At 39.4% G+C, this 26,647-nt stretch overlaps 1 protein-coding gene across 1 annotated transcript; it reads right to left on the reverse strand.

The window, feature by feature from the left end:
* Nucleotides 1–19,183: 19,183 nt before the first annotated feature.
* Nucleotides 19,184–21,587, reverse strand: LOC306850661 (uncharacterized protein; the record flags this gene model as incomplete). The annotated part of the gene is made up of 3 exons (XM_079386422.1): nt 19,184–19,939; nt 20,548–20,962; nt 21,451–21,587. The coding sequence occupies 3 exons, from the start codon at nt 21,585–21,587 to the stop codon at nt 19,184–19,186; spliced, it is 1,308 nt and encodes a 435-aa protein (XP_079242548.1).
* Between the last annotated feature and the right edge of the window lie 5,060 nt (nt 21,588–26,647).

Here is a 26,647-nt window from a genome sequence, read left to right on the forward strand (position 1 = left end):
TGGATAATGGTTTCAGCATCTTTAAAACTAATAAAACGGCGGAGCTTGGCATTGGGACATAATTGAAAGAATGCAGACTTGGTAACAGAGTTAATATGAGCTTGAAAGGAGAGTGGTGAATCGAAAATAACACCTAGATTTTTAACAGTACAAGATGATCTAATGGGAGTACCAGCTATCTCAGAAAAACAGTCATTAGGAATGCTTCTAGTGAGTGACGGGGTTCTAACAATAATGATTTCGGTTTTGTCCATGTTTAGTTTATCAAAATTTGAGGTTACCCAGTCTTTTATTCAGAATCAGAATGAGCTTTATTGGCCAAGTATGTTTACACATAGGAGGAATTTGTTTTAGTGACAGAAGCTCCACGGTGCAACAGAGAGACAGCAACAGGACAGGACACAGATAATAAAGAATAATACAAATATCCAAATAGGCAATGTTCAAAACAGCAAAAACACAATATATAATACAGACAATATGTGTGTACAGGTCTGATATGTACAAATTTGAAATGGAAAAAAAAGATAACGTAAGCAAGTGTGGTGAATAAATAATAGAGTTGTGTGTTCCGTGTTTTATTGTCAAGTGTTCATGAGATGAATGTGTTTCATGTGTACAAGTAGAGATTTGGTCAATTTGGGTGGATAGAGCGGGCCTAAATATTGAGTAAATTTGAATGTCGTCAGCATATAAGTGGTAATTAAAGCCATGACAGTACAAGATTTGACGCAGGGGTAAATAATGAATTATAGTGGGAATAATAACAGATCCCTGGGGGATACCTTGCTTCAAATGGACAGTAGGGGATCGAAAATCATGCACTGAGATGTAGAACTGTTTATCAGAGAGATAAGAAAACAGGGAAAGAACAGGACCAGAAATACCCATATCAGAGAGGCGGGAAAGGAGTAAATCATGAGAAACTGTATCAAAAGCAAAACTAAGGTCAAGTAGCAAAAGTATAGGGAGAGAAACAGAGAGTAGAAGATCATTTAGTACTTCTACTAGAGCATTTTCTGAGCTATGCAACGGATGAAAGCCAGATTGAAAGGGATCAAAGAGATTATTTTCAACTAGAAAAGACTGGTAACAGTACTTTCCAATAGTTGGGCAATGAACAGTAAATTTGAAATTGGAAGATAATCAGATAAAACTGAGGGATCAAGGTTGGGTTGTTTTGAGAACTGGGGTGACTTCAGCAGTTTTAAGTGGCATAGGGAATGATGAAGAGGTAAGAGATGCATTGATGAAATGAGAAATAGATGCAGAGATAACAGAGTGGCATAGTTTTAGAAGAGGAGTAGGAACATGATCAAGATAACAGGTTGACGAGTTAGTTTGCAAAATTAACTCAGAATCAGAAGATAGTTTGGTCAAAGAAAAGTTTAGAGCAAAGTTTTAAAAGTCAGTGTCATGTTTTCACTTGCTCCGAGAGCGCTCCACTACCTCTCCATTACGAGTACAATTCATGCCAACGGCTGGAGCGGAGTGGTAATTGAATGCTTGGAGAGCGGAAGGGAAATTGTTAAACGATGGCGGATGGGACAGAGTATTTGGTTTTCAAGCGAAAGTAAAATAAAAGACTGCTTCTTAAACCAGAGAAGGTGAACATGTTGGTTTTGTCTTTGCTGTTTATCTCTCGTTACGCTATGGAGATTTTCGTTAAATTTTCTTTATTTATTTGATTCCTCAGTGTTTGCTAAACGTTCTGGTGTAGCCTATGCCATGCCTCGTCTTATTCCTTTATGTTAATTACGTTAGTTTGTAGCCTAATGTATTATTTTTGTTGAGCTTTTCAATTAAGATTAACAATGAATCCATATTTCAATCATTTGTTTTTTATGATTGAATAGATGTAAGCAAAACTGACAATTATCTTTTATTGTAAAAAGTGACGGTTGTGAATTCGAAAGTGAAAGCGTCCGAAGCCCGGCTTATAGCACAGCAAAAGAGGAACTCCCGTTTGCAAAATTCAAATCACAAATAATACTGATGAAAAAGAACAGGTTGAATGTTAACCACTTTTGTGACCAAAAATTTAAACATAAACTTTCACTTTCCTTTTTTCTTCATAAAAACCTTAATGCCAGATTTATTCAAACATGCATATACAATTGTAAGTAAAAAATCTCCTCTTCAGTTTATAGCTAACTAATGAACTGAACAGCAGAATAACTTCGCTGAGGTAAATGTCACGTTAAGTGACATACTGTTCACAATTAGTTTTATTGCCATCTTTCCACGGTTGAAACACTGATTGAGCGATTACATTTTGGTAAATCATACTGTATCTTTCAACATTTTATGATTTACATACATGTGTATTTTGCGTTATAACTTATTAAAGTGGAAGAGACTTAAACTGAGGTGCAATAGCAATCTGTCACGTCACATTTAAAAGGGTCAAAACGGCAAAGTAAATTCAACAGAGATTTTCTTCACTCACAGTATGAGTTGTAGTCTGATACGTTTTCCCGCTACCTTTTGATTGACAGGATATAATCCGTCCTGATCATCGGCTGATTTTGAACAATGATATTTAGATAATATCAGCAAAGAAGAAGAGAGAGCAAAGACTTCAGAAAGAACAGAGGAAATAATGGAAGTACAAAATGATGTAACATCAACAGTTTTATATTAGGATGTTCATATACACAGGCAGGCTTAACATACAGTCAAGAAGTTTATGATCAGAGATACCAGTGTTATGGAAGATGGAAGAGATATCAACCCCTGATGTACATATTAGAACAAGAATATGGCCACGCTTATCAGTAGGAAAATGAACATGTTGAGTCAAATTGAAACAAGTCAACTGACAATGATTGGACAACTGATTAGATGTAGAGCAAACAGCATCAACATGACTATTAAAATCACCAAGCAGAACAGAAGAAGACAAGGAACAGGCGAGAGTCAACAATTCACAGAGTTCAGAAAAGAAGTTAGACAAAATCTTAAAGGGATAGTTCACCCAAAAATTAAAATTCTGTCATCATTTACTCTCCCTCAAGTAGTTCCAAACCTGTATGAATGTCTTTGTTCTGCTGCACACAAAGGAAGATATTCTGAAGAATGTAGAAAACAGAGCATTTCTGGGGCACCATTGACTTCCACAGTATATATTTCCTACTATGAAAGTCAATGGTGCCCCAAAACAACAAACTTTCTATGAAGACTTTGTCTAGGAGAACGATCACATGAGCTCTACAGTCTTCCTTCCTATTGGCTGTCGCTCCCATTTGAACTGAACATAGTTGAGAGGACACCATGTTGTCTAATATTATAGACATATATAGTTTAGTATGTATTGGATATAGTATACATGTTGTTCATTTTTTATGTTTGTTGCTTTATGGCTAAGTTGTATTTGCCTTTTTTCATTCTAGACCTGATGATACTGAAAGAGGAGAGTGAAGTATTGAATGAAATGGAAGAGCAAGATCATTACGAGAAACAGCATGCATTCATAACTGGAAAGCAATCATTGATTTGCTCACAGTCAGAAAAGACATCCTCACAAAAAACTGCTCAAAAGACAGGAAATAGAAGTTATTTCAACTGCCAACAGTGTGGAAGGCGTTTCAGTCAGCATGGAAACTTTAAAGTCCACATGAGAGTTCATACTGGAGAGAAGCCTTACACATGCCAACAGTGTGGAAAGAGCTTCACTCAAAAAGTGTCCCTTAAAAACCACATGACTGTTCACACCAAAGAGAGGCCTTACACATGCCAACAGTGTGGAAGCAGTTTCACCCAGCTAGGAAGCTTTAACAGGCACATGAAACATCACGCTGGAGAGAATCCCTTCACCTGCAAACTGTGTGGAAAGAGCTTCACACAAAAAGTACAACTTAAAGACCACATGACAACTCGCGCTGACGAAGGTGCTTTCAGTTGCCAACATTGTGGAAAACGTTTTCACAGAAAAGAAAACCTTAAAGTCCACATGACAATTCACACTGAAGGGAGCTCTTTCACCTTTTTTACAGTAGTGTCCCCGTCACTATACTGGGGCATTAGGACCCACACAGACCACAGGGTGAGCACCCCCTGCTGACCTCACTACACCTCTTCCAACAGCAACCTAGTTTTCACCGGAGGTCTCCCATCCAGGTACTGACCAGGCTCAACCCTGCTTAGCTTCAGTGGGCAACCTGCCTTGGGCTGCAGGGTGATATGGCTGTGGTAAATGTTGCTCTTTCTTTTTTTTCCCAAAAGGTTCCAAAAATTATATTATATTAATATATTTCCAACATTGATAAATTGCAGTGATTTCTGAAGGATCATGTGACACCGAATACCCGAGTAATGATGCTGAAAATTCAGCTATGCTTCACAGGAATAAATTATATTTTAAAGTATATTAAATTAGTGAGGTTATTTTAAACTGTAATAATATTTCAAAATATTACTGAGGCTTTTTTCCTATATTTTTGATCAAATAAATGCAGCCTTGATGAGCTTAAAAAAAACTTTCAGAATCTCTATAGAGCACTAATTTGTTCATGTTAATTTGATGGAGTAGCATGCTGGGGTTAATGACGGTATCGGCAGGATTTTTAAAATCAAATTTAAAGGCTTATTCCACCCCAAAATGAAAATTTTGTCATTAATCACTTACCCCTATGTTGTTCCAAACCCATAATAGCTTTGTTCGTATTCAGAACACAATTTAAGATATTTTGGTTGAAAACCAGGAGGCTTGTGCACGTGACGTCACGCTGCTGCATCGCGAGAGCGCGAAATTCAGATGGAGGGCAGGAAGCGAAATAGCTGAGGATCTGCCAGTGCCGTCTGAAAAAATGCCAATGTTTTGTGTAGTTTACGGCTGCTCCAATCGTTCAAACCGAGAAAAGGGAAAGGGGTTTTACAGAGTACCAAAGATTGTCAGTCATAAAGGTGAGAAATGTAAAAAGCTCACAGAACAACGCCGTAAAAAGTGGATTTTTAGCGTACGTCTGCGGTCGGGAGGAGCAGACAGTGGCGGAGCTAGACTTTTAAAACAGGGGTGGCAAGGTATTATTTTGGGGGGTCAATATACAAAGTGTTCAATTACACTAAAAATTAATTATTTTCCACAAAATGTATACAGATTAATTAAAGTTGTTTATTTTCCAAAATGTACACAATTATATATGTATTAAGTATACAGCAAAAATAGAACAAGTATTCAAAGTGCTCCTTGGACTAATCAAGTCCAGTAGTAAACAAAAACTGAGGTAAACTTGGACCTGTCAAAACAAGGCAGGGCAAGGCAGTTGTACACATTCAAATATGTACCACAAGAATAATAATAGAACAACAATACAAAAAAAAAAAACATAGAGCCCTTTAACACTGACTCTAATGATAAACTTCAAAAGTTGTACCAGGTATGACCTGCATCTACCCAGTGGTATGGCACCACCAAGTTCACAAAAACAAACATTCAGAACAGCATAATTCTGCGGTTCTGGTGAGATGAAGCAAAATGTTTTACAAAGTCCTCCATATTAATGGAATATGCCCTCCTTGACTCAACACTAAGTATGCCCAGGTGACTTAATCTATCATCTGCCATTGTTGTCCTGAGGTGGGTTTTTATTAATTTAAGGGCAGAGAAACTTATTTCGCAGGATGCAGTTCTAACTGGAATCACAACCGAAATTTTACTAAGCCTAAAAAGTTCATGGAAAACCTCTTTGTAGGGTTCCAAAAACCCCACAAACTCAAGTAGAGAAGCTGGTCTCTCTCCACTTTTCTCCCTTCTTAAAAGAAGCCGTCTCGTTTGATGAAGCTCATGCTTAAGGTCTTCTAAATCTGACTCGAATGTTTTCCCCAAAGCAAGCAGGGGTTCCTCTTTTAAGAATGATGGGCTTTTGGGGTCAAGAGACTGCACTCCTTCCATTATCTCACAGTTCTTTTCGGAAAAACGCCTATCTATTTCTGCTGTAAGACAGTCAAGTACCTGATAGAAAATACTTTTATTGAACTCTTCATTGTTTGCAAACTCAGAGTGCCTCTGTCCAACAGTGCTCATTACAAGTGAATTCAGAAATTTCAAATTGGTCTTTGTCGTCTCTTGTTTTGTGCTTCTGTGCTAATGTTGCAGTGGTGCACAAGTTCTTCAGTCTCCTTCCATAATTCACCAAATTATGCCATGCTTTGCAACGAGATTCAAAATGGATAAGAAATTGCCTTCATTCTCAGACTCACCATCCTCCCTGTGGCCCCTCTGTGCAATGTTTTGAGTAGCAGTTAAGAGTAAGACCTCTGCAATTGTCTTGATGTAATTTTTATTTTTCTCAACTTGCTGTTTTCTATTCTCATTTAAGGCATCAAATATTGATTTCTCACTTTCCCTGCTTCTTTTGCATTCTGCCCAAGCATACATTGCATTTGCATGTTGGTCTGATCTTGAGTGACGTTTAAAACCAGAATCTTTAAATAATGCCTTTTTCCAGTTGGAAAACCCACATTCAGATGTAAAGGAAGATTCTGTGGAACCTGGGAGGCAAAAGTGGCAGTAACTCGCATTTTGACTTACAGAGTACTCTAGCCATGGATTGTCCTTATACCAAAAGCTGTTGAATGACCTTGTAAATTTTTCAAATGGGGTTCGTGGAAACCTGGCAAGACATGGCTGAACAGGTTCTTCATCCTTCGATCTTGAGATGTCTTTAAGTAAAAATGAAATGAAATAAATACCACAGACACTTTTTATTATACTAGATCAAGAAGTGAACAACACTAGTCTAGATCATGGCTATTATACTGTTAAAGGGATACTCTACTGAAAAATGAAAATTCTGTCATCATATACTCAGCCTCATGTTGTTTCAAACCTGTATGAATTTCTTTCTTCTGCTGAACAGAAAGGAAGATATTTAGAAGAATGTCAGTAATCAGACAGTTTTAGATACCATTGACTTTATACTACAGTGCAATGTCTCCCTTACTTCCCGTTAAAACAGTACTTCGTTTAATTTAATACCAATAAAAGCCGTACATACCAGCAAAACGCTCTTCATCGGTCCCGTGTGTGCTGCCGCGATGTTTTGGAGCCGTTTGGAGCACGAAAGAGCTGCGTGTCAGCTTAACCAATGAAAAGTGTAGCAGCAACAGCACGCGTAAGGATGCATTCACGTCCGCTGGGAGATTTGAGAAATGTTCGTAAAAATCAAACAGTGTAATGTTTTCAGCGGGGTGGCAACAGCGGTGGCAAGGACTTCGTCTGGGGTGGCAATTGCCACCCCAACTAGCCCTCTGGCTCCGCCACTGATTCATGAATTAACTAATTATGCTCCCCACTGATATGTTGTAGGCTATGTAGATGCCGGATGCCAGACTGAGCTAACAATGGATGACATTGAGAAGATGGAGGATGTTCTGAGACAAAACACAACAAAGCTGGGAGATCTTCGAGCCAAAGCAATGGACATACAGTTCAACAAGGAGTCCTTTGAAAAAAACGAAGACAAGACCAGGTTCTACACGGGCTTCCCAACTTCTTAGTTTTAATTCAGATTTTTGAGCTGTGCAAACCCTACATCAGCTGTGGTCCTATGTCTGTGCTGTCTAAATTTGAACAGTTCATTTTAGTTTTGATGAAGCTGAGACTAAATCTCCCGCTGAAAGATTTAGCTTTCAGGTTCAAGATCTCTCTTCATACTTCATGAAAGGATGGAATTTCAAATTGAGTGGCCAGAGCGACATGTTCTTCAAGCTACAATGCCAATGGGATTCAGACAGGCATTTGGATGTAAAGTTGCTGTGATAGTTGACTGTTTCGAAGTTTTTATTGAGAAGCCCTCTAATTTACTAGCCCAAGCACAAACATGGTCAAACTACAAGCATCACCATACTGTAAAATTTCTGATTGGTGTTGCACCCCAAGGCTATGTCACTTACATATCTTGTGCCTCGGGAGGGAGAGTCAGCGATAAACAGATCATAATAGAGAGTGACCTCCTAAAAAACCTGTTACCTGGAGATATTGTCCTAGCAGACAGTGGGTTCAATATTGGTGATGGTGTCGGATTTTACTGTGCTTCACTACAGATACCTGCATTTACCAAGGGGAGAAAACAGCTGTCAGCGTAGGAGGTGGCAGACACAAGAAAAATAGCGAATTTGCGTATTCATGTTGAGAGAGTTATCGGTTTAGTCAGAAGAAAATATCAGATTCTGCAAAGCAGGGCTATGCCCATAGAGCACATGGCAACAAAACAAGGTGAGGCACTAGCATTGATTGACAAGATTGGGGTTATTTGCTGTGTCTTGTCTAATCTTTCAGAGTCTGTTGTCCCATTGGAGTAAGGAGGAGGGTCCAATTATATTATATGACTAGTCCAATTGTACTGGCTATATGTATTATATGTAATGAAATGGATTCTAATCTGTTATTGCACACCATGTTCTTATAACAATTGTTGAAAAATCTAATCTTGTAAATAAACCACCATGTATAATTCTGTCTTCTCAATGGCATTTAATGTTTTCATTTATATTACACAAGAGCCAGAACTCACAAAGACCACACTCATAACAATAGTCAAAATGTAATCTTGTCTCAAACAACAGTATTGATATAACAGCAATATCACTTTCAAGAGTGCCTGGATCCTTTCATTACACATGCGAGTTTGTAACTTGCTGTCCCAGTATTTCTGGAAGTATACGGTTTCTAAAAAAGCACTCAACTTTAGGGATAACATCATCCCAAAGTTCAAGATCGGGCAAAATCCTTTAAACAAAAATGCTCTTCTAGCTGGAATACCTGGCATAGCTCTCCAAGCTCTTTGGGGGGTAGCTGCAGAGTCTCTGGTGTTCTGTATTCAAGAACAGTTTTAGGAAGCATACTAGATTTGGGGATGAATTATTTGTAGTAAGGCTCCCTAGACATCAGTGCTGCACTCCTTGGACAGTTTTTGCTTAAAGTCTCAAAAAAAACTAGCATATGTTTCTGACCCTCTCTTCACTCTTGGGCATGAAAGTGATTTCCCAACCTGGTTTTCAGTTGTCCTGCCATCAATGGAACGGTCAAGCTTTTTTTTTTTTTGGCTTTAGCAGAGTAGAAGTCGATCAGAGCTACTGGAGCAGCAGGAATCTATAAATAAGTTAACACAAAGAAGATCATTAAGTGGTCCATAACCATAACATATTTATATGCAGTATAAATCTGGCATTTATCCTATGGCTGTGAGCAAAACAGGTAAGGCTATCATTACAGGATTGAGATGCCAAACTGTGTTTATGTGGGTCTATACTGTCTTAGCTTCTCTTTGTCCAACAGGGAAATTGTGACTGACCACATTGTCACAAGCTACACAGATTAAGGCAGAATATAGAATAGAAATAATTTAATAATCCCCAAAATTAGGTATGATGGAATATAATGAAAATCCCCTAAAAGAAGATGAAATGTAGACGAAGACAAGCAATCTGCCTGATGAATTAACCAGAGCAAAGACATAACCAAAGGGGCACAATATAAACATTAATTTATCATCATAATTTAGCCTACAGTTACACAGTGCCTGAGAGTGGTTTACCTTGAAACATAAACGATTGTCAGTCTAACGTCGTCGTTAAGATGTGTTGCATGTTTCTTGATATTATAGCCGTTACTGCTAGCATCTTCACACATAAAACAATATAAGAACAAACACTCACCCTGGCGAAGACCAAACGATGATCATCGTGGAGCCGTTTTGTTCCGAGGTTGTGGACCCACCCGCTGACAAAAAAGTTGTACGCCTCCAGACTTTTATACGCCTTCATTTGCTGTCTGGTGTAGTACGATGTCTGAAGGACCAGATAGTTGGTGATGTCAACAGCCTCCACTGTCGGCAAATCTTCATGTTCGACCGAAAACTCACTCATCTTCATGAGGAACGGGTCACGTCCAACATATCTGTTTACTAACTCCTTGTATCTATTTCTTGAAACTGGTTCTAAATTCATAAAATACGGACTCTCCGCAACGGTTTCCTCCATAGACGTATTCTCCATGTTTACTTCCTGCCCTCCATCTGAAATCGCCCCGCCTTCGCGCGTCATCATAATCACGTGACTGAAACCCAGCTATTGACTGCCAAACAATTAACACTGTCAAGGCCCAGAAAAGTATGAAAGACATTGTCAAAATAGTCCATCTGCCATCAGTGGTTGAACCGTATTGTTATGAAGCTACAAGAATACTTTTGGTACGCAAAAAAAACCCCTTTATTTAACAATTCGTCTCTTCTGCGTCAGCGTAACGCTATTTTGGAGAATATCTGCTGGACGCAAACTGCTTACGCTGTTCTGTCACAGTCGCATCAATCAACTTTCTTTTCTTTTTTTTATTCAGGAAATTGTCCATTTTGAAAAATTAGGTTTAAACACAATGCAATGCGTCCCTACAGCTAACCCATAGGTTATTGGTCGAATCAGTGAAGTTTTGATTTCTAAAATGAGGGAAGGGCAACAGATATACTGTACACATCTACTAAATGCTTGATTGAAGCAAACTTCAAAATAGACATGGTGTCCTGTGTCACCTCCTGGTTCTCTCAGGAATGTGATTTTTCAAGGGATTGAAGGGGGTTCCTGGATTTTTGTGGGTTTTTTTTTTTGTTTCCACAGTTTCAGACCTCTTCACCATGTGACACAGATTTGAAATGTCTTTGTGGTGTTTATCTTTGCTGCTGCATGACAAATCACTTTATTCTCTGTGTAAAAATGTTAGATATTTATATGAATTTCGCAATATACTGTACTGAAGCAATGAACATAGTTCAGATTAACATAACATAGATTTCAGACAAAACGTGTAGATATGCAAATAAGCTGATATCTCATTAAATATGTGCATATTTACATATATTTAAAAAACAAAACTCTAGACACTGAAAACATTTGTAATCATATATTTAATTTTAATAACATATCAGTGTTGCACATTTTCACTTTCTTTCTGGGACTTTTCCAAACTCCCTTAAAACTGCAGTTGTTAAGCCCCTTCTGAAAAAGCGCAATCTTGATAACACCATGTTGAGCAACTATAGACCCATATCAAATCTTCCTTTCATAGGTGTTACGTCCAGAGCCGTAAGGTTCTGTTTGTGTGTGTTCAGCTGTGCTGTCTCTCTTCATAGGAGAAATGGTTCCACCTGATACAGATAATCAATGGCCTGCTGTGATTGGATGCTGGGAGTATTTAAACTGCAAACTCCATCAGAGCTGTGTTGGTGGTGGCTTGACTGTGTGCAGCAGCAGCAATGAAGGACCCATCTTCAACCCCAGATCTGAGACTTTGTTGAAGCCAGTAGTGAACCGTGTATCTCTACCTTTTATTGTGTATACTACTTAGTGAAGTAGTTTTCTCTTTTTAGTCTCTTTCTATTTCAATCCCTGATTGAGACTTTAAAGGCAGAAGTGAGTGTTACCTTTAATAGTTAATCATTGTTTGACTTAATGGATCATTTTCTCTTGGTGTATTTGAAGTTTGTTATTTAATTATTTATTTCTTTATTTTGTGAGGTTAGTAGGGAGGTGGGTGCCATTTATTTTGAATCATACTTTTTTTCTCCTGTTTATGCTAGCAAGGGAGTAAGCTTATTTTGTTGTACTTTTGTTTCCTTTGTTTTTAGTTTAGGTAGTATGATTAATGAGGAGTAAGATTGATTATGTTTGTTATTTTGGCTATACCCTCTTCTGAACTTGATACCTCTTTTTCTTTTGCCTAATTTGTAAATAAAACTACTTTCTTGAATGAGATCACTGTGGTTATTGTGAAACAACTCTGGGTCTGGAGACGGGGTGGCTTCATGCTGTTGCACATTCGTTTCACCACCATCCATTCTTTTTACTGTTTCATTCCTCCCCTAGACCAATCAGGAAATCGTAACATAGGTAAGATAATTGAAAAGGTAGTTTCTAATCAACTGAACAACTACTTAAAGTCAAATGGATACCTGGACAATTTTCAATCTGGTTTCCGAGCACAGCACAGAAACAGCACTCGTTAAGATAATAAATGATATTCGCGTCAATTCTGATTCTGGCAAAATATCAGTGCTGGTACTACTAGATCTTAGTGCTGCGTTTGACACTGTCGATCATAACATACTTTTAGAGAGACTGGAAAACTGGGTCGGGCTTTCTGGGATGGCACTCAAATGGTTCAGGTCATACTTAGAAGGGAGAGGTTATTATGTGAGTATAGCAGAGCATAAGTCTAAGTGGACGGCCATGACATGTGGAGTCCCACAAGGCTCAATTCTTGCACCGCTCTTGTTTAACCTGTATATGCTCCCACTAAGTCAGATAATGAGGAAGAACCAAATTGCCTATCACAGCTATGCTGATGATACCCAGATTTACCTAGCCTTATCTCCAAATGACTACAGCCCCATTGACTCCCTCTGCCAATGCATTGATGAAATTAACCGTTGGATGTGCCAGAACTTTCTTCAGTTAAACAAGGAGAAAACTGAAGTCATTGCATTTGGAAACAAAGATGAAGTTCTCAAGGTGAATGCATACCTTGACTCTAGGGGTCAAACAACTAAAAATCAAGTCAGAAATCTTGGGGTGATTCTGGAGACAGACCTTAGTTTCAGTAGTCATGTCAAAGCAATAACTAAATCAGCATACTATCATCTCAAAAATATTGCAAGAATTAGATGTTTTGTTTCCAATCAAGACTTGGAGAAACTTGTTCATGCCTTTATCACCAGCAGGGTGGATTACTGTAATGGTCTCCTCACCGGCCTTCCCAAGAAGACCATTAGACAACTGCAGCTCATCCAGAACACTGCTGCCAGGATTCTGACTAGAACCAGAAAATCTGAGCATATCACACCAGTCCTCAGGTCCTTACACTGGCTTCCAGTTACATTTAGGATTGATTTTAAAGTACTTTTACTCGTTTATAAGTCACTCAATGGCCTAGGACCTAAATATATTGCTGATATGCTCACTGAATATAAACCGAACAGACCACTCAGATCATTAGGATCGAGTCAGTTAGAAATACCAAGGGTTCACACAAAACAAGGGGAGTCTGCTTTTAGCTATTATGCGGCCCGCAGTTGGAACCAGCTTCCAGAAGAGATCAGATGTGCTAAAACATTAGCCACATTTAAATCAAGACTCAAAACTCATCTGTTTAACTGTGCATTTGTTGAATGAGCACTGTGCTATATGTCCGAACTGACTGCAATACATTTTATGTATAATCATTTTCTTTAAATTTATTTTAAATCATTTTCTATATCATTTTAAAATTCTTTGTTTTTATTATTTTTATTTCCATGTTTTTATTGATTTTAATGTCTATTTCACTTTCTTTTATGTAAAGCACTTTGAATTACCACTGTGTATGAAATGTGCTATATAAATAAACTTGCCTTGCCTTGAACAGATTTTGGAGATCTTTTTTTAATTAAAAAAAATATTAAAACTCTATAAACATACATTAGAATGCGATTATCGCCATATTTTTAACCCAAAAATGGTATGTAAATCGGGTAGAAAAAAAACATTGTGTTTTTTAACATCTGGAGGAAATGAACACGGATATAAGGTTCTCGGTCATACACTTTCCACCACCATGCCGAAAAAACTGGCACACAGGCAGAAAGATGTTAGAAAACCTTGGGTTATTGGTAAACCAGTCACAAACCAGAGCAGAGTGATGGAAGCTGAAGTTATCCCAAACGAAAATGTAGTGAGGCTGCTCTGGCTGTGCTGGTTCCTTGTGGTCCAGCTGGAACATATGCTCTCTAAGACCGTCAAGGAAAGCAAGGAGGAGCAGAGTGTTACAGGGTTCTGGTGGAGTACCCCTCATTGGCTGATGGTTGCGGACATTCACTCCGTGCTGACCAGGGACATTTACCAGATGGCCAAATTATGTTCCTCCCCCTCCTCCTTCTTTTGGTCAGGTTGAAACCAGCCTCATCCACAAAGATAATTTCATGGAGAACAGGCTGGCCTGCAATCTCAAAGATTCTCTGCAAAATACACTAAACACAGTAACGTGAATCACTACCCTGAAGCACAATTCAAGAGAGCACAAATGGCAGCATAAACTGGTCCCACTCACCTCGCTCCGAGCGGGATTCGAACCGCTGTCTCCAGCGTGGGAGGCAAGCACTCTAACAAGGAGGCTAAAGACCACGGCCTTTAGCATCAATCGCTAGACGCAGCCACTCTTACTGGCCTACGACTGTTACATGTGTCCTACAAAAATAGAAGCACCCATTAGTGTAACTGTCGCACATCATTTTTACTAGAAAAAATGGAAACATACTGAAACTCTATTTGTATGCGAGACAATTTGATGCATTTCTTTATTACAGTATCATAGTGCAACAGAGTGTAGTACAAAGTACAGCACTCAAAAGTTACTGTACCGAGGAGTCTTCAGAAGGTTCTGGAGGCAACGGTGAAGAGACTGAAATTTAGCTGTACTCCTCCTGCTATGTTTCACATACATGGACGAAACTTGGTAGATACATGTCATATCTTAGTACCTACAATACATTGTATTTCCTCTGCACATTTTATTTAGTTCCCTTCCGAGGGAACATCGAACTGCGTCCTCTAGTGGTCGCTATGGGAAACGCCTTCGGCATGACCGGTGGCTGAGGCATACATCTAAACACGACAATAAAATAGTCACCGCAAGCACTGGCATTTTCTAAAAATTACTTGCCTAGTAAGATACAAAAAAGCTACCCCTCATATTTCTTGTTTGTGTGTTAAATACATATTCATCTTGTTTTCTATCTTTAGGACATGGAAGAAGATCTTTTACAGAGTGCCATTGAGAAGACCACCATGGGCATCTTCGTGATAAAGGACACTGCAGACAATGAAGCCCATGATGTGGGAATTGTGCTAGAGGGTGTGACAGTGCTTCAGGACCTTGACAGCGTGGCTTTTGCAACGTCAATGTTGTTCGGTATAATTTATGCCCTTAACCTCCAGTACCCCACAAAGTTGCGTTTTACTTTTGAAATTCTGCAAAAACTCATCATGGAGTTGGATGGAGGGGAACTCTCTATCAAGGCCCAAAATTTGATGGACCGCTTTTTGAATGACTGCTGAGACTATAAATGATAAACCCCAGAAAAATTCCAACAGCCTTCATCCAAGACACCACTGCAGAGCGCAAACTGTGATCTCATCATTGTTTATACTGTTCCCCTTTGCCTCTCTTGTTTCTTAATCCCTTTTTGTCTGAATTTGGCCCTTCTTTGGACTGGCTCAAAAGCTGATTGATTAGAGAGCTGAATCTTTGACACATGGATGATCTAGCATAAATAAGATAAATTGTTTATAGTTATAGTTTGGGTAAGGGTCAGATACTGTATGTCAACATTATTTTTTACATGCATTTCAGTTATTAAAACATTAAGAGGAGGATTAATATAGAAAGTGCTCTTGGAGAAAATGACATAAGAGTACAATTTGGCTGACCTTTTGGAGCAAGTCTTCTAAAAATGCTCCAGGACAAATTGATCAATACAGCATTAAATAATAAAAACTATTCAAGCTATGATCTTCAGCATAGACTGCTAGTAGATTTTGTAATGAATCTATATAAATATCTTTGAAACAAAAGTGTTTTGAAATAACAGTTCCAGGTACTGGTTTTCTTGGGTACAGTTTTAAGGTTTCTGAGAGCAATAATTTTATGAAATAAAATGATTAGTGTTACAATTTTTTATTCGTTTTTAAACACGCAGTTACAATGCAGTGTAATGTTACTTGTGTTTATGATCTTGTTTACAAAAAGTGCTTATGAAGGTTTACATATATTGGCGCACTATATGTTATGCATACAACAGTAATTGTCTTTGTTTTTATTAAAACTAATATGTAGTTTTATTACATTTAATCATCAGAGAAGTTATTCATGCTAAGCTTTTGAAAGCAAAATGCTGTTTAGACATGTCATTTAAATGACACATTGTTTCTGATGATTAAATAAAGGCTTTACAGAAGGTTTTTGTGTTATTGAAAATGAAACGACAATAATAATTTGTATTAAAATTTAATTTTAGTGAAGTTATCAAAATTATGTTAAGATAACTTAATTTAATTGCACAGGATTAACATGATCAAAGCATATATCTCAAATAAAATAATGTTAAGCTAACATAACTGAATTATGTTAGGATAACTTAAAAAGACTATGTACACATTACTTTTTGAAAATACATCTGATTAACACAAAGGTATTATAATGAAACAACATAAATGTGTAGGACACTGTAAACTTAAACTAAATGTGTGGAACCAATGTCCATAATTCAATGGGCTCTATGCACGACTACTTCCGCGTTTCGTGTCAGTTGCTCCGCAACTTCCGCTGCTGCGCCGGAAGCGGGTTTTTCCTACCGTTTCAATGAGCGCTCTCAGCATGGCATTTTACACTCGCTGCTTGCAAGAACTTCCACGGATTACAGTGAACGATGTCAATCGAATTGTAAGATTAACAGCGGTCACTCCTTCAAGTAAAAAGGAGAAGGGCTTCAAATTGTATGTTTCGAGCTATATCGACAACTTTGAAGGTACGTATTCTCAAGGTAACAAGCTAACGTTAGCTAGCTTCGTTTGTGACGGTGCATACGCTTATAGGATGTGTTTTGTTTACTTAACCTGTTTAAGATCTTCTGTTTTTATAGTTTCGCTAATGTTATTGTGTTAATACGATCTGTATGACCCTTTAAAGCTATGTCATTTTTTTCAGTCTCTGAAAAGGATCAGGTGACAGGAGAGATCAGCGTGAGGGCCACTTGTTTCAGATCTATGAGGAAGACAGAGAAGCCACATAGTTTGAGAGTAGGGAGACAACACTAGAGAAATAAAGGATTAATTTACTGTTCATATTTTAAAATGTTTAAATTTTCTATTTAAAAAAAAATATATATATTTTAATTTATACAGTAAGTTTAGAAATGCAGACTTAAGTCTATTCAGTAAATTATTCAGAATTCAAAATATTCAGATTTTGAGATATATATAGAGAGAGAGAGAGAGAGAGCGAGAGCGAGATTTCATTTGTGGCCATCCATTTACTATGTCATTGTTTAATTATCTTTATAGATTACATTAAAGGACTCCAAACCTGTCATACTGTCGCAGTGTAGCTGGCACAGCACTGTGCAATCATATTGTTGCACTATTGTACCAGACTGCACATTACTCTCAGCTTGGGATCAGTGCAGTTCCTCCAGTTCGCAGCTGTACTGAAACTGAGCAGAGCTGGCACAAACCACGAACAATGGTAAGTTTAAGTGAATTTTTCAAGAATTTTAAGAATAAATGGTATTAAATGATTGCTTTCCTAACATCATTCCTTGAGGCACACACAAACCTTGTTTTAAATTCAACTCATTGCTCTTTAAAAGACCTAAAACTTGTGTGTCAGATTAGTGAGATGTCCAAGACATGCACTGTTGGTGGGCCTCCAGGAACAAGTCTGGCAAACACTGGTTCATACTAAAGTGACTATTGGTATTCCTAGGGAGTCCGGCCAGGTCCTGTCAGTGGGATGGTGGTTATATCTGCACGACCTAAAGAAAGGAAACTCGCTGATGGCTTAAGGTGCACAGTGCAATCAGTTACTTACTTAATGTAGAAGTATAATATGGGATTGTTTACTATGTGGACAAAGGGATAGTTCACAAAAAATTCATGGCATTTACTCGCTCTCATGTCATTCCAAACCTGTATTACTTTAACACAAAAACATATATTAGGCAGCATGACTGTTTCAGTCACTATTCACTTTCATTGCATCTTTTTTTCTATATACAATAAAGATAATGGTAACTGAGTCTATAAAAATGTGCAACTTATTTTTTATACAATTTTTATTATTATTTTTTTCTATTTTTCATTTCAGGAGTACCTTGTATAAAGGTGTTTCCAGCGACCTGCCTGACCTCTCAGTCCTGCAAGTGGCAGAGGTGTATAAGGACTTTACCAGCACTACAGCCCCTTTAGTCACCACAATGGGGATGTCCAGTGATGATTGGATGGTGGATTCTGCTTTGGGTAAAGTTCAGGCTGGGAGCGTTCTGTCATACCAACAGCCAGCAGCAACAACACGCAACATTACTCCCCATCAAGATGCCCCACCACGACCACCTCTGCCACTAGACGGTTACAACCTTGACCCATCTGTGTGCGTATTTGTACATAGCAAACATGAACTACTGCACATGAAGTCACTGGCAGTAACTCTGGAAACGGCACACCAGACTGAGCATGCCACCAAAGACCAAAGTGCTTCGATGGATTGGTACTCCGTTAGAAAGCCACGAGTAACATCGTCCCGATTTAGAGAGGTTTGCCATGTACGGGGGCAGAGCTCTGATGAACACTTGGCTGAAAGAATCCACAAGGGAACTCGTCAGACAGCAGACATGAAGAGAGGCCTTGAACTGGAATCTGCAGCGGTGGAGGAATACTGTCTGTTGCGTGGAGTGAACTTCTACCCTTGTGGATTAATTCACCCAGATGCACCTTGGCTTGGCTCTTCTCCTGATGGTATCGTTTATGACCCCACAGAGCACCATGTTTTTGGCCTTTTGGAGATAAAGTGCCCAAATCTAAAAAGCTATGTTGACTGCCCTTACCTGAAGCTGCAGAATGGCACACCAGCGCTAAAACAACAGCATGCTTATTACTGGCAAGTGCAAGGTCAGATGCTGATCTCGGGATTGGACTGGTGTGATTTCGTTGTGTACGCACAAGATGACATGATGATCCAGCGCATCTACAAAGACTGTAGAATGTTTAAAACCATTAGAGAGAGGGCTGACCATTTCTTTTTTTATTTCTACCTGCCAAGATCCTTAATGTAAAAAAAGAAAAGAAATTCAAGTTGATTTACATTGTATAAAAGTTATTTATTTACACATTTTCAGCAACACTATCAAAGTTATTTATATTTACATGTTTATAGAAACACTATCAGCTATTTATATTTACATGTTTACAGAAACTGTATAAAGTTATTTATATTTACAAGTTTACAGAAACACTATCAACGTTATTTACATGTTTACAGAAACTCTGTATCAAAGTTATTTATTTACAGACACATTATTAAAATTGTTTAAAATTAATCAACATTTATATTCTCTACAAATAAATTCAAATTGATCTGTCCCCTACAGCAAGTGTCTTGTCTTTAATCCTTTGCCCATGCTTTTACCAAGGGGCCATTCTGGTAGTTCACAAGGAGGCAAGCAACAGTGTATAGCTGGTTGATGCTCCCTGTGATGGAAAGAGGGATGACTGTATCAAACAGCTTGTGTTGTTTCACCCTGCGGATGAGACGCTCAACATGGACCCTCAGTCGAGCAATGGATTGAGTTTCCTTTACCTCATCAGCCGACATCTGTTCTCTTTTTGACAGGTAAGCAGGTCTGTAGACTTTGCATGGCACACAGTCGTCCACGAGAAAACCTTTGTCGACCATAATAGCCATGTCAGGTTTCAGCAGAGACACAATCCCAGACTGCTTGAGAAGCTCCTTGTCACTGATGGATCCTGCATACAGGGATGATACAAAGGTGACTGCGCCATGTGGTGCCATGCCAATTAACCCCTTGAAGGTGCAGTGGGATTTATAAGAGGAGAACACTTCACTTTGAAGCAGGAGAGAGGATGGAGTTTGGCACCGCAGCTCTGTGCAGTCGATCACCACTTGTGTGTCTGGATAGTCCTGGAACTCCTTTGGCATGTGAGCCTTGACCGCCTCCTCAGACATCCAGATGCGCACTGATCCAAGAACGGTATAAAGAAAATTTGCCCAGGTTGTTATAATTCGACTTACGGTGGACTGATGAATATCAAATCTGTGAGCCAGATCCCTTTGTGTCAGACCAACTGACAGATGGACCATGAAGAGAAAAAACTCATCTATGGGCTGCAGGCATTGACCCTGTTAAAAAAAAAATACAAACTTTTTGTGTGTGTGTTTATACATAAAGCAGCATTTGTGGCATTTCAATTTTGTTTTCTTCCACCCCCATACATTCATAACACAATGTATAGTGTATCATATGTACTGTATAGTATACAAAATTAGAAAGGAATGAAAAAAAATATATAATTACAGATGCATTGCCTGACGTTCCACCTTCACTCCTAGTTGTAGCTGCCCTTGCTCTGGTCACACGAACCATGTTGTGGGATGCAGGTTCAATGAGTCTCCAGAATGCCATTAAGTGATTGTAAGTCACAAACCTGCATAAGATGTGGGACATGTTTGAGATAATATACATCACAAAATGACCAACAGTTTTATCTTACTTTTAGACTGTATTGTAACTTACTTGTATAGTATACGGGTTTACTGACATGTTAATAAAATATTTACATGGACATACTGTGCAAAGACCAGAAAATTAAAATACAGTATCCTAATAATTATATAATATAATATTATTATAAAAGTTTTAAATCTTACCTTGTGTAGAACCGTATGTCATCGTCTGATGCGGCAAATCTGCCCAAGCAAAATCTCTGACGGACAGACAGTTCTTCCACCTGTTTCCTCAGTTGTTCCACTTCCTTTCGGAGATCTTCTGACTGATCTAAAGAAAGATCGACAGCCGCAGGAACGGGAAATGAACAATAATCATGCTCCTGATGCTGGAGGTCCATAGGCACAGGATCTTCGTTCAGTGGAGGGGAAACTTCTCTCCTCTGCCATGCCCCGGTGCGCCTTGGTGCTGAAGTGGAGTAGTTGTTCCACTCAAACAAAGTGGGCACTGCACCTTTCTTCAGTAGCCGGCGTCCTGTGGGAGTCGATGGCTCGATCAAATCATCACTCTTGAAGTGACGACTGCAGACTCTTGTGTTAGGAGTGATATTAAAATCCTCACGTCGGATATAGTGAATCCATTTTTTACTTGTTTCCTTGTCCAAAGGGAAAGTATGGAAACTAACCACCGAATTAAACCTTGAGGATGTGTCACATAATGGGACACAGCAATACATAGACGTTGCACCTTCACGCCGAAGGCACTTGAAGCTTCTTGAACTCATTAATAAAATGTTATATTTTAATATAATATACTAAAATGTTGTTACTACAGTTAATACAATATATAATATAAAATAATTATTTGTAATCGCTAGCTAATCGAAAATTTGACAGAAAGACCGCGCTATTACCACAGCTGGCTATCAGAGAACGCTAAACCGGAAGCTCGCGTACAACTGAGATTTTAGCGGAAACACGTAGGCGGTGGGCCGTGCATAGAGTCCATTGAGTAAATCCAACAAATCTTTTTTTTCAGTGTATATCCGTGAACTTGAGTCATGCACGGGAGCTGTGGTGGGTAAGTACAATCCATTTAATCTCTATTGCTAGGTTATGTGGACTTACTAACTAGCTTTTCTCTGCAGCGTTACTTGGACCTGTCTATGTACCTCTTACTTTGTTACATGGTTAGGACCTCTGCAAGCACCTCCCCTGCTGAAGTCAGAACCTCTTGCTGTTGATCAATTGTGGTGATGGTCTCACCTGTCGGTACTGGATCCAGGTTGGATGATACCCCTACATTCTCGGCCTCATGTTTCATGTTTGCTGGATCATCCAACCATCTTCAACTGCTTTCCTGCTCAACAACACCAGTTCTGAGGTAGTACTAGTCAAGGCAACATGAAGTTGAAATTTTTTGTTTAGCTCGAAATGTTTGCTTTAGCGGAATAAATTGATAGGGACACTGGAACATACATCATGAAAACTAAGAACATTCGGGGCTTTATTTGGGAAGATTACTTGGATGGTCTGGACAACAGCAATAGCGTCTACATTGTGGAGTGGGTCGAAGGTTAAAAAAACCCCAAAGGTGGCTGGCTAGTCTACACAGCCAAAGTTACTGGTAAGTTGCTGTTTTAATTGATATTACTTGTAAACGTCTATGTCTAAAAAACGTTAAAATAAGTCCTGAGCACGACTATCATCAAACTTTTTTAAAAAGTTGCAAAAGTATCACAGAATGGACGTATGCGACACGTTACATATTCCAAGTGTTCTGAGGCTATATGACAGGGACTGGTGAAAAACAAAACAATATTTAATCTATTACCATACTGACCCGAATTTGAATATGAGTGTTTTTTCTTGGAAATACATCTGAAAAAATGTGGTTGTCTTATATTCAGGGTCTAGGCTTTGACATGTCAATAAAACACCCACAACTATGGAATAATATCTTTCATTTATAAATTACATAATTAATTGTTGCAGAGAGGGCATCGACATTAGAGGCATACCTGCATGCAATGCAGGAGGGTGAGGGCGAGGAGTGGATGCCCCCATATAAAAGATCTGTCAAACCAAATCCTAAATACGAAGACAATATTACTCCAAACAACACAGAATCATTACAACCGGGGACAAGTAAAATGGAATGGATCGTTTTATTGTTTTATTTACAAAAAAATAATCTTAAGTAAAATTTTTCATAATTTCTTTTTGGTTTGTTAGGATCTTTCTGTAATACGCCCCTGATAGGCAAACTGAAGGGGGTCTATAAGGTGCTGTGTTTGTGAGATTAAGACCCTTTTCACAATGCACTCAAAACACTTCATCACCAGAGCCTTCAACACAATGGGATGAAAGTCATTTGGCTCTGAAGGTGTAGGCATTTTTGGCACTGGTACAATTTTGGAAGCTTTCTGGAACAGTAAGTTCACTCAATGAACAGTTAAAACGATCAGTAAAAAACAGTGCTAGCTGTTAAGTGCAATTTTGTAAAGACATTTCCAGAAATATTATCAGGTCCTGGACTTTTTTGGGGGGTTCCTGACCCTACAAAAAAAAATGACCCTAGGTTACTGACCCTTGTCAGCAGCCATATCACCCTGCAGCCCAAGACTGGTTGCCCACTGAAGCTAAGCAGGGTTGAGCCTGGTCAGTACCTGGATGGGAGACCTCCGGTGAAAAACTAGGTTGCTGCTGGAAGAGGTGTTAGTAAGGCCAGCAGGGGGTGCTCACCCTGTGGTCTGTGTGGGTCCTAACGCCCCAGTGATGAGGACACTATATTGTCAAAAGCACAGTCGTTCGGATGAGATGTTAAACCGAGGTCCTGAGTCTCTGTGGTCATTAAAAATCCCAGAATGTCCTTCGAAAAAGAGTAGGGGTGTAACTCTGGCATCCTGGTCAAATTTGCCCATTAGCCTCCTAATTATCCCCACACATCGATTGGCTTCATCACTCTGTCTCCTCTCCACCAGTAAGATGGTGTGTGGTGGGCGTTCTGGCGCAATATGGCTGCTGTTGCATCATCCAGGTGGATGCTGCACATTGGTGGTGGTTGAGGAGATTCCCCCCTTCCATGTAAAGTGCTTTGAGTACCCAGAAAAGCACTAGTTATTAAAAAATGTGCAACACCTCTGACATTAATTGTAAAATCTAATGATGGAGACAGGGAGGTCACAATAGTGTCCTGCCTGTCCCTCACCAGAGTAGCATCAATGCTACTTTCTTCAAACCTACAAAAGAAATTATTGAGCTAATTTAACAGCTATTCTCTTTCAATTTCATGTTGAAATAGATCTGATTTTCCTTTATCCTTGTGCAGAGCATTAATCATAGTCTTTACCCCCACCATGCCTGTCTAGAATTACCACAGTGCGCAATCAGTGAGGCGAAACCAAATTTTTCTAAGCAAGCGTTTGTCAGAGTTTTAACAGGCTGAATTCTGTACGCCCACTAGTTGCTTCTCCCAATCAGATTGTCCCTGTAGGGCGGAGCCCCGCCCCACACGCCCAGCATGAAACCTTCATCTTTCCACTCTGTAGAAGATTCAAGAATAGTGTGAGTCTGCGTGCCATAAACTGTAACATAATATATACTATATAGTCAAAATGTCTTGATATGATAACCCACCAGACTGTGACCAGTCATGCAGTGCATGGATGCATGAATGGTAAAATACATGTATTATAGTGTACTGTATATTATGCTTAAATAACTATTATGTGTACATTACAGTAGACAGTTACAAACTGTACCTGTTCAATTTCTAAAGGTTCGAATTGTGGTCCGTCACTGTAAATCGACTCAAATTACTGTAATGCTGTCTTGGTAGTGCACCTCTCAATTATTAAACTGATGTCTTGCAACAACTGGAGTACAACGCAAACTACTGGGAATTATTTTGATTAATTAGTTTAATCAATTTATTGATAGTTAAAAAAATAAGTAAAAATGTAAGTTGTTTTAGAATTATAAAATTATTAAATTTTAATTTTCATCATAGGACGATTTCTGAAGGAAAAGCATCTGCAAGAGGCCACATCCACTTTAAAGCCCATGTCCCTTTTCAAGACAGCAGTCTGCATAAGGACAACATTGGATTTGCAGCAGAAGCCACCCTGAACTGAAGGAGTGGAATCCTGGAGACATTGCAACCTTCATAATATATATATATATATATATATATATATATATATGTATATGTGTGTTTCTTCTTGAATAATGTCTGTCTGGTTCAGCTCAGCTACCAAATCTGACCTGATGTCCAGGGTAACAGATAAACTTCTCTGGAGAGACCTATTGCGTCTGACCTCTGATCAATTGTCACCAAATATAATCACTAGAGGATATGCTCTTGAGTTTTACGTCCATGTGTGGAGATTTTCTTAATTTATCTATGTTTCGACCAAACAGAATCTTGTTTAACTATGTATTAGTGACCTCTGCTAGACTGTACTTGCTAGTGTCTTGAACATGTACGCAGAGCGGCCTACGAACTCCATCGAGAGTGGTAAAGCTGGCTTCCGCTGATGAAACTATTTTTCTGATTGCATCTCTGTCTCCTGGTCTTTGTTCATCATACCGGGTCCTTGGGCTTAACTGTAAATTCCCCTACAGAACCAATTAAAATCTTCCAAAAACATTTCAGAAAGGCGGAGACTAGAGATTAAGATGGACTGTAACAAACTCTTGATCACACTCCTGGAGAAGTTGCTGAAAAAGGCTCCAGTGCATCACACTTTAGTGAAAATCATTCAGTGCCTTGACCCGAGACGCATGGCTGAAAGTAAGGAACTCTACGTAACTCAAATGAGGCGAAGATTCTTCTGGCCTTATTACAGGGGCAGGCAAGCATCGAAAGAGGTTTTTCAATCAACAAAGAATCGGTTCTTGGACCCCTCCTCTTCTCCACATATACTACATCGCTGGGTCCCATCATACATGCACATGGCTTCTCCTATCACTGCTACGCCGATGACACACAGCTCTATCTCTCTTTTCAACCAGATGACCCGACGGTAGCTGCACGGATCTCAGGCTGCCTGGCAGACATCTCGGCATGGATGAAAGAACATCACCTACAGCTCAACCTGGCAAAGACGGAGCTTCTTGTCTTCCCTGCCACTCCGACTCTACAGCATGACTTCACGATTCAGTTAGGCTCATCAATGATTACCCCATCAACTTCGGTCAGAAATCTTGGTGTAATCTTTGATGACCAGCTGACCTTCAAAGAGCACATTGCAAAGACCGCTCGTTCCTGCAGGTTTGCACTACACAACATCAGAAAGATCAGGCCCTTTCTGACAGAGCATGCTGCGCAACTTCTTGTCCAGGCCCTTGTTGTTTCTAGACTGGACTACTGCAATGCTCTTCTGGCTGGTCTGCCATCAAACACAATTAAACCTCTACATATGATTCAGAATGCAGCGGCACGACTGATCTTCAACGAGCCCAAAAGAGCGCATGTTACACCTCTCTTCATCTCCTTGCACTGGCTACCAGTGGCAGCTCGCATCCAGTTCAACTCACTGATGCTTGCGTACAGAACTACCACAGGCTCTGCACCCTCCTACTTCCACTCACTATTACGAACCTACATCCCCTCCAGAAGTCTGAGATCTGCTAGTGAGCGACGCCTTGTGGTACCATCACAGAGAGGCTCAAAATCGCTCTCCAGAACATTCACCATTCCTGGCTGGTGGAATAATCTTCCCACCTCTATCCGGAACGCCGGATCCCTGGCAACCTTCAAGCAACAACTGAAAACTCATCTCTTTCGGCAGTACTTGACTAAAAATAAATCTTCATTGAAGCGGTTACGGGGTTGACGAGACGTGAGACGTGCGGATCCATTTGCAAGGCTTTATTAGCAAACATGGTCGTAATACAGGCAGGGTCAATGGGAGCAAACTGGTATGGCATAGGTAAGACACAAGAGCAATCCTAGAGCAAGCGTGGGTCGACGATCGGCAAACAGTATCCAAACAGGGCAAGGCAGAGAGAATAATCCAGGAACACGGGCAGGAATCAAAACACAGGAAATCAAACAAGATATACAGGAACGCTTTGTAAGGTAGCTAGGCTAAACAATACTCGGCAGTGAACAAGAGAATGTCCCAGGTTTAAATAGCATGAGTGCTTGTGTGATCAGCAGTGCAATCAGGGTAATGAGAGATTGGTGCCAGCTGTGTGTCGTCAGTGCAATGCATGATGGGAAATGGAGTGCAATGTGCTGTGTAGTGTGAAAGTCCATGTGGTAAGCAGGTGACCTCTGGTGGTGAACAAATGGAAGTTGCACGGACCAGATTCGTGACAGAAGCAAACAGAAAAAGGAAATTAAGAAAACATGAAATTACGAGAACACAACAAAAT

Source organism: Barbus barbus (assembly GCF_936440315.1).
Source record: "Barbus barbus genome assembly, chromosome: 3".
In the NCBI taxonomy this organism is placed as follows: Eukaryota; Metazoa; Chordata; class Actinopteri; order Cypriniformes; family Cyprinidae; genus Barbus; species Barbus barbus.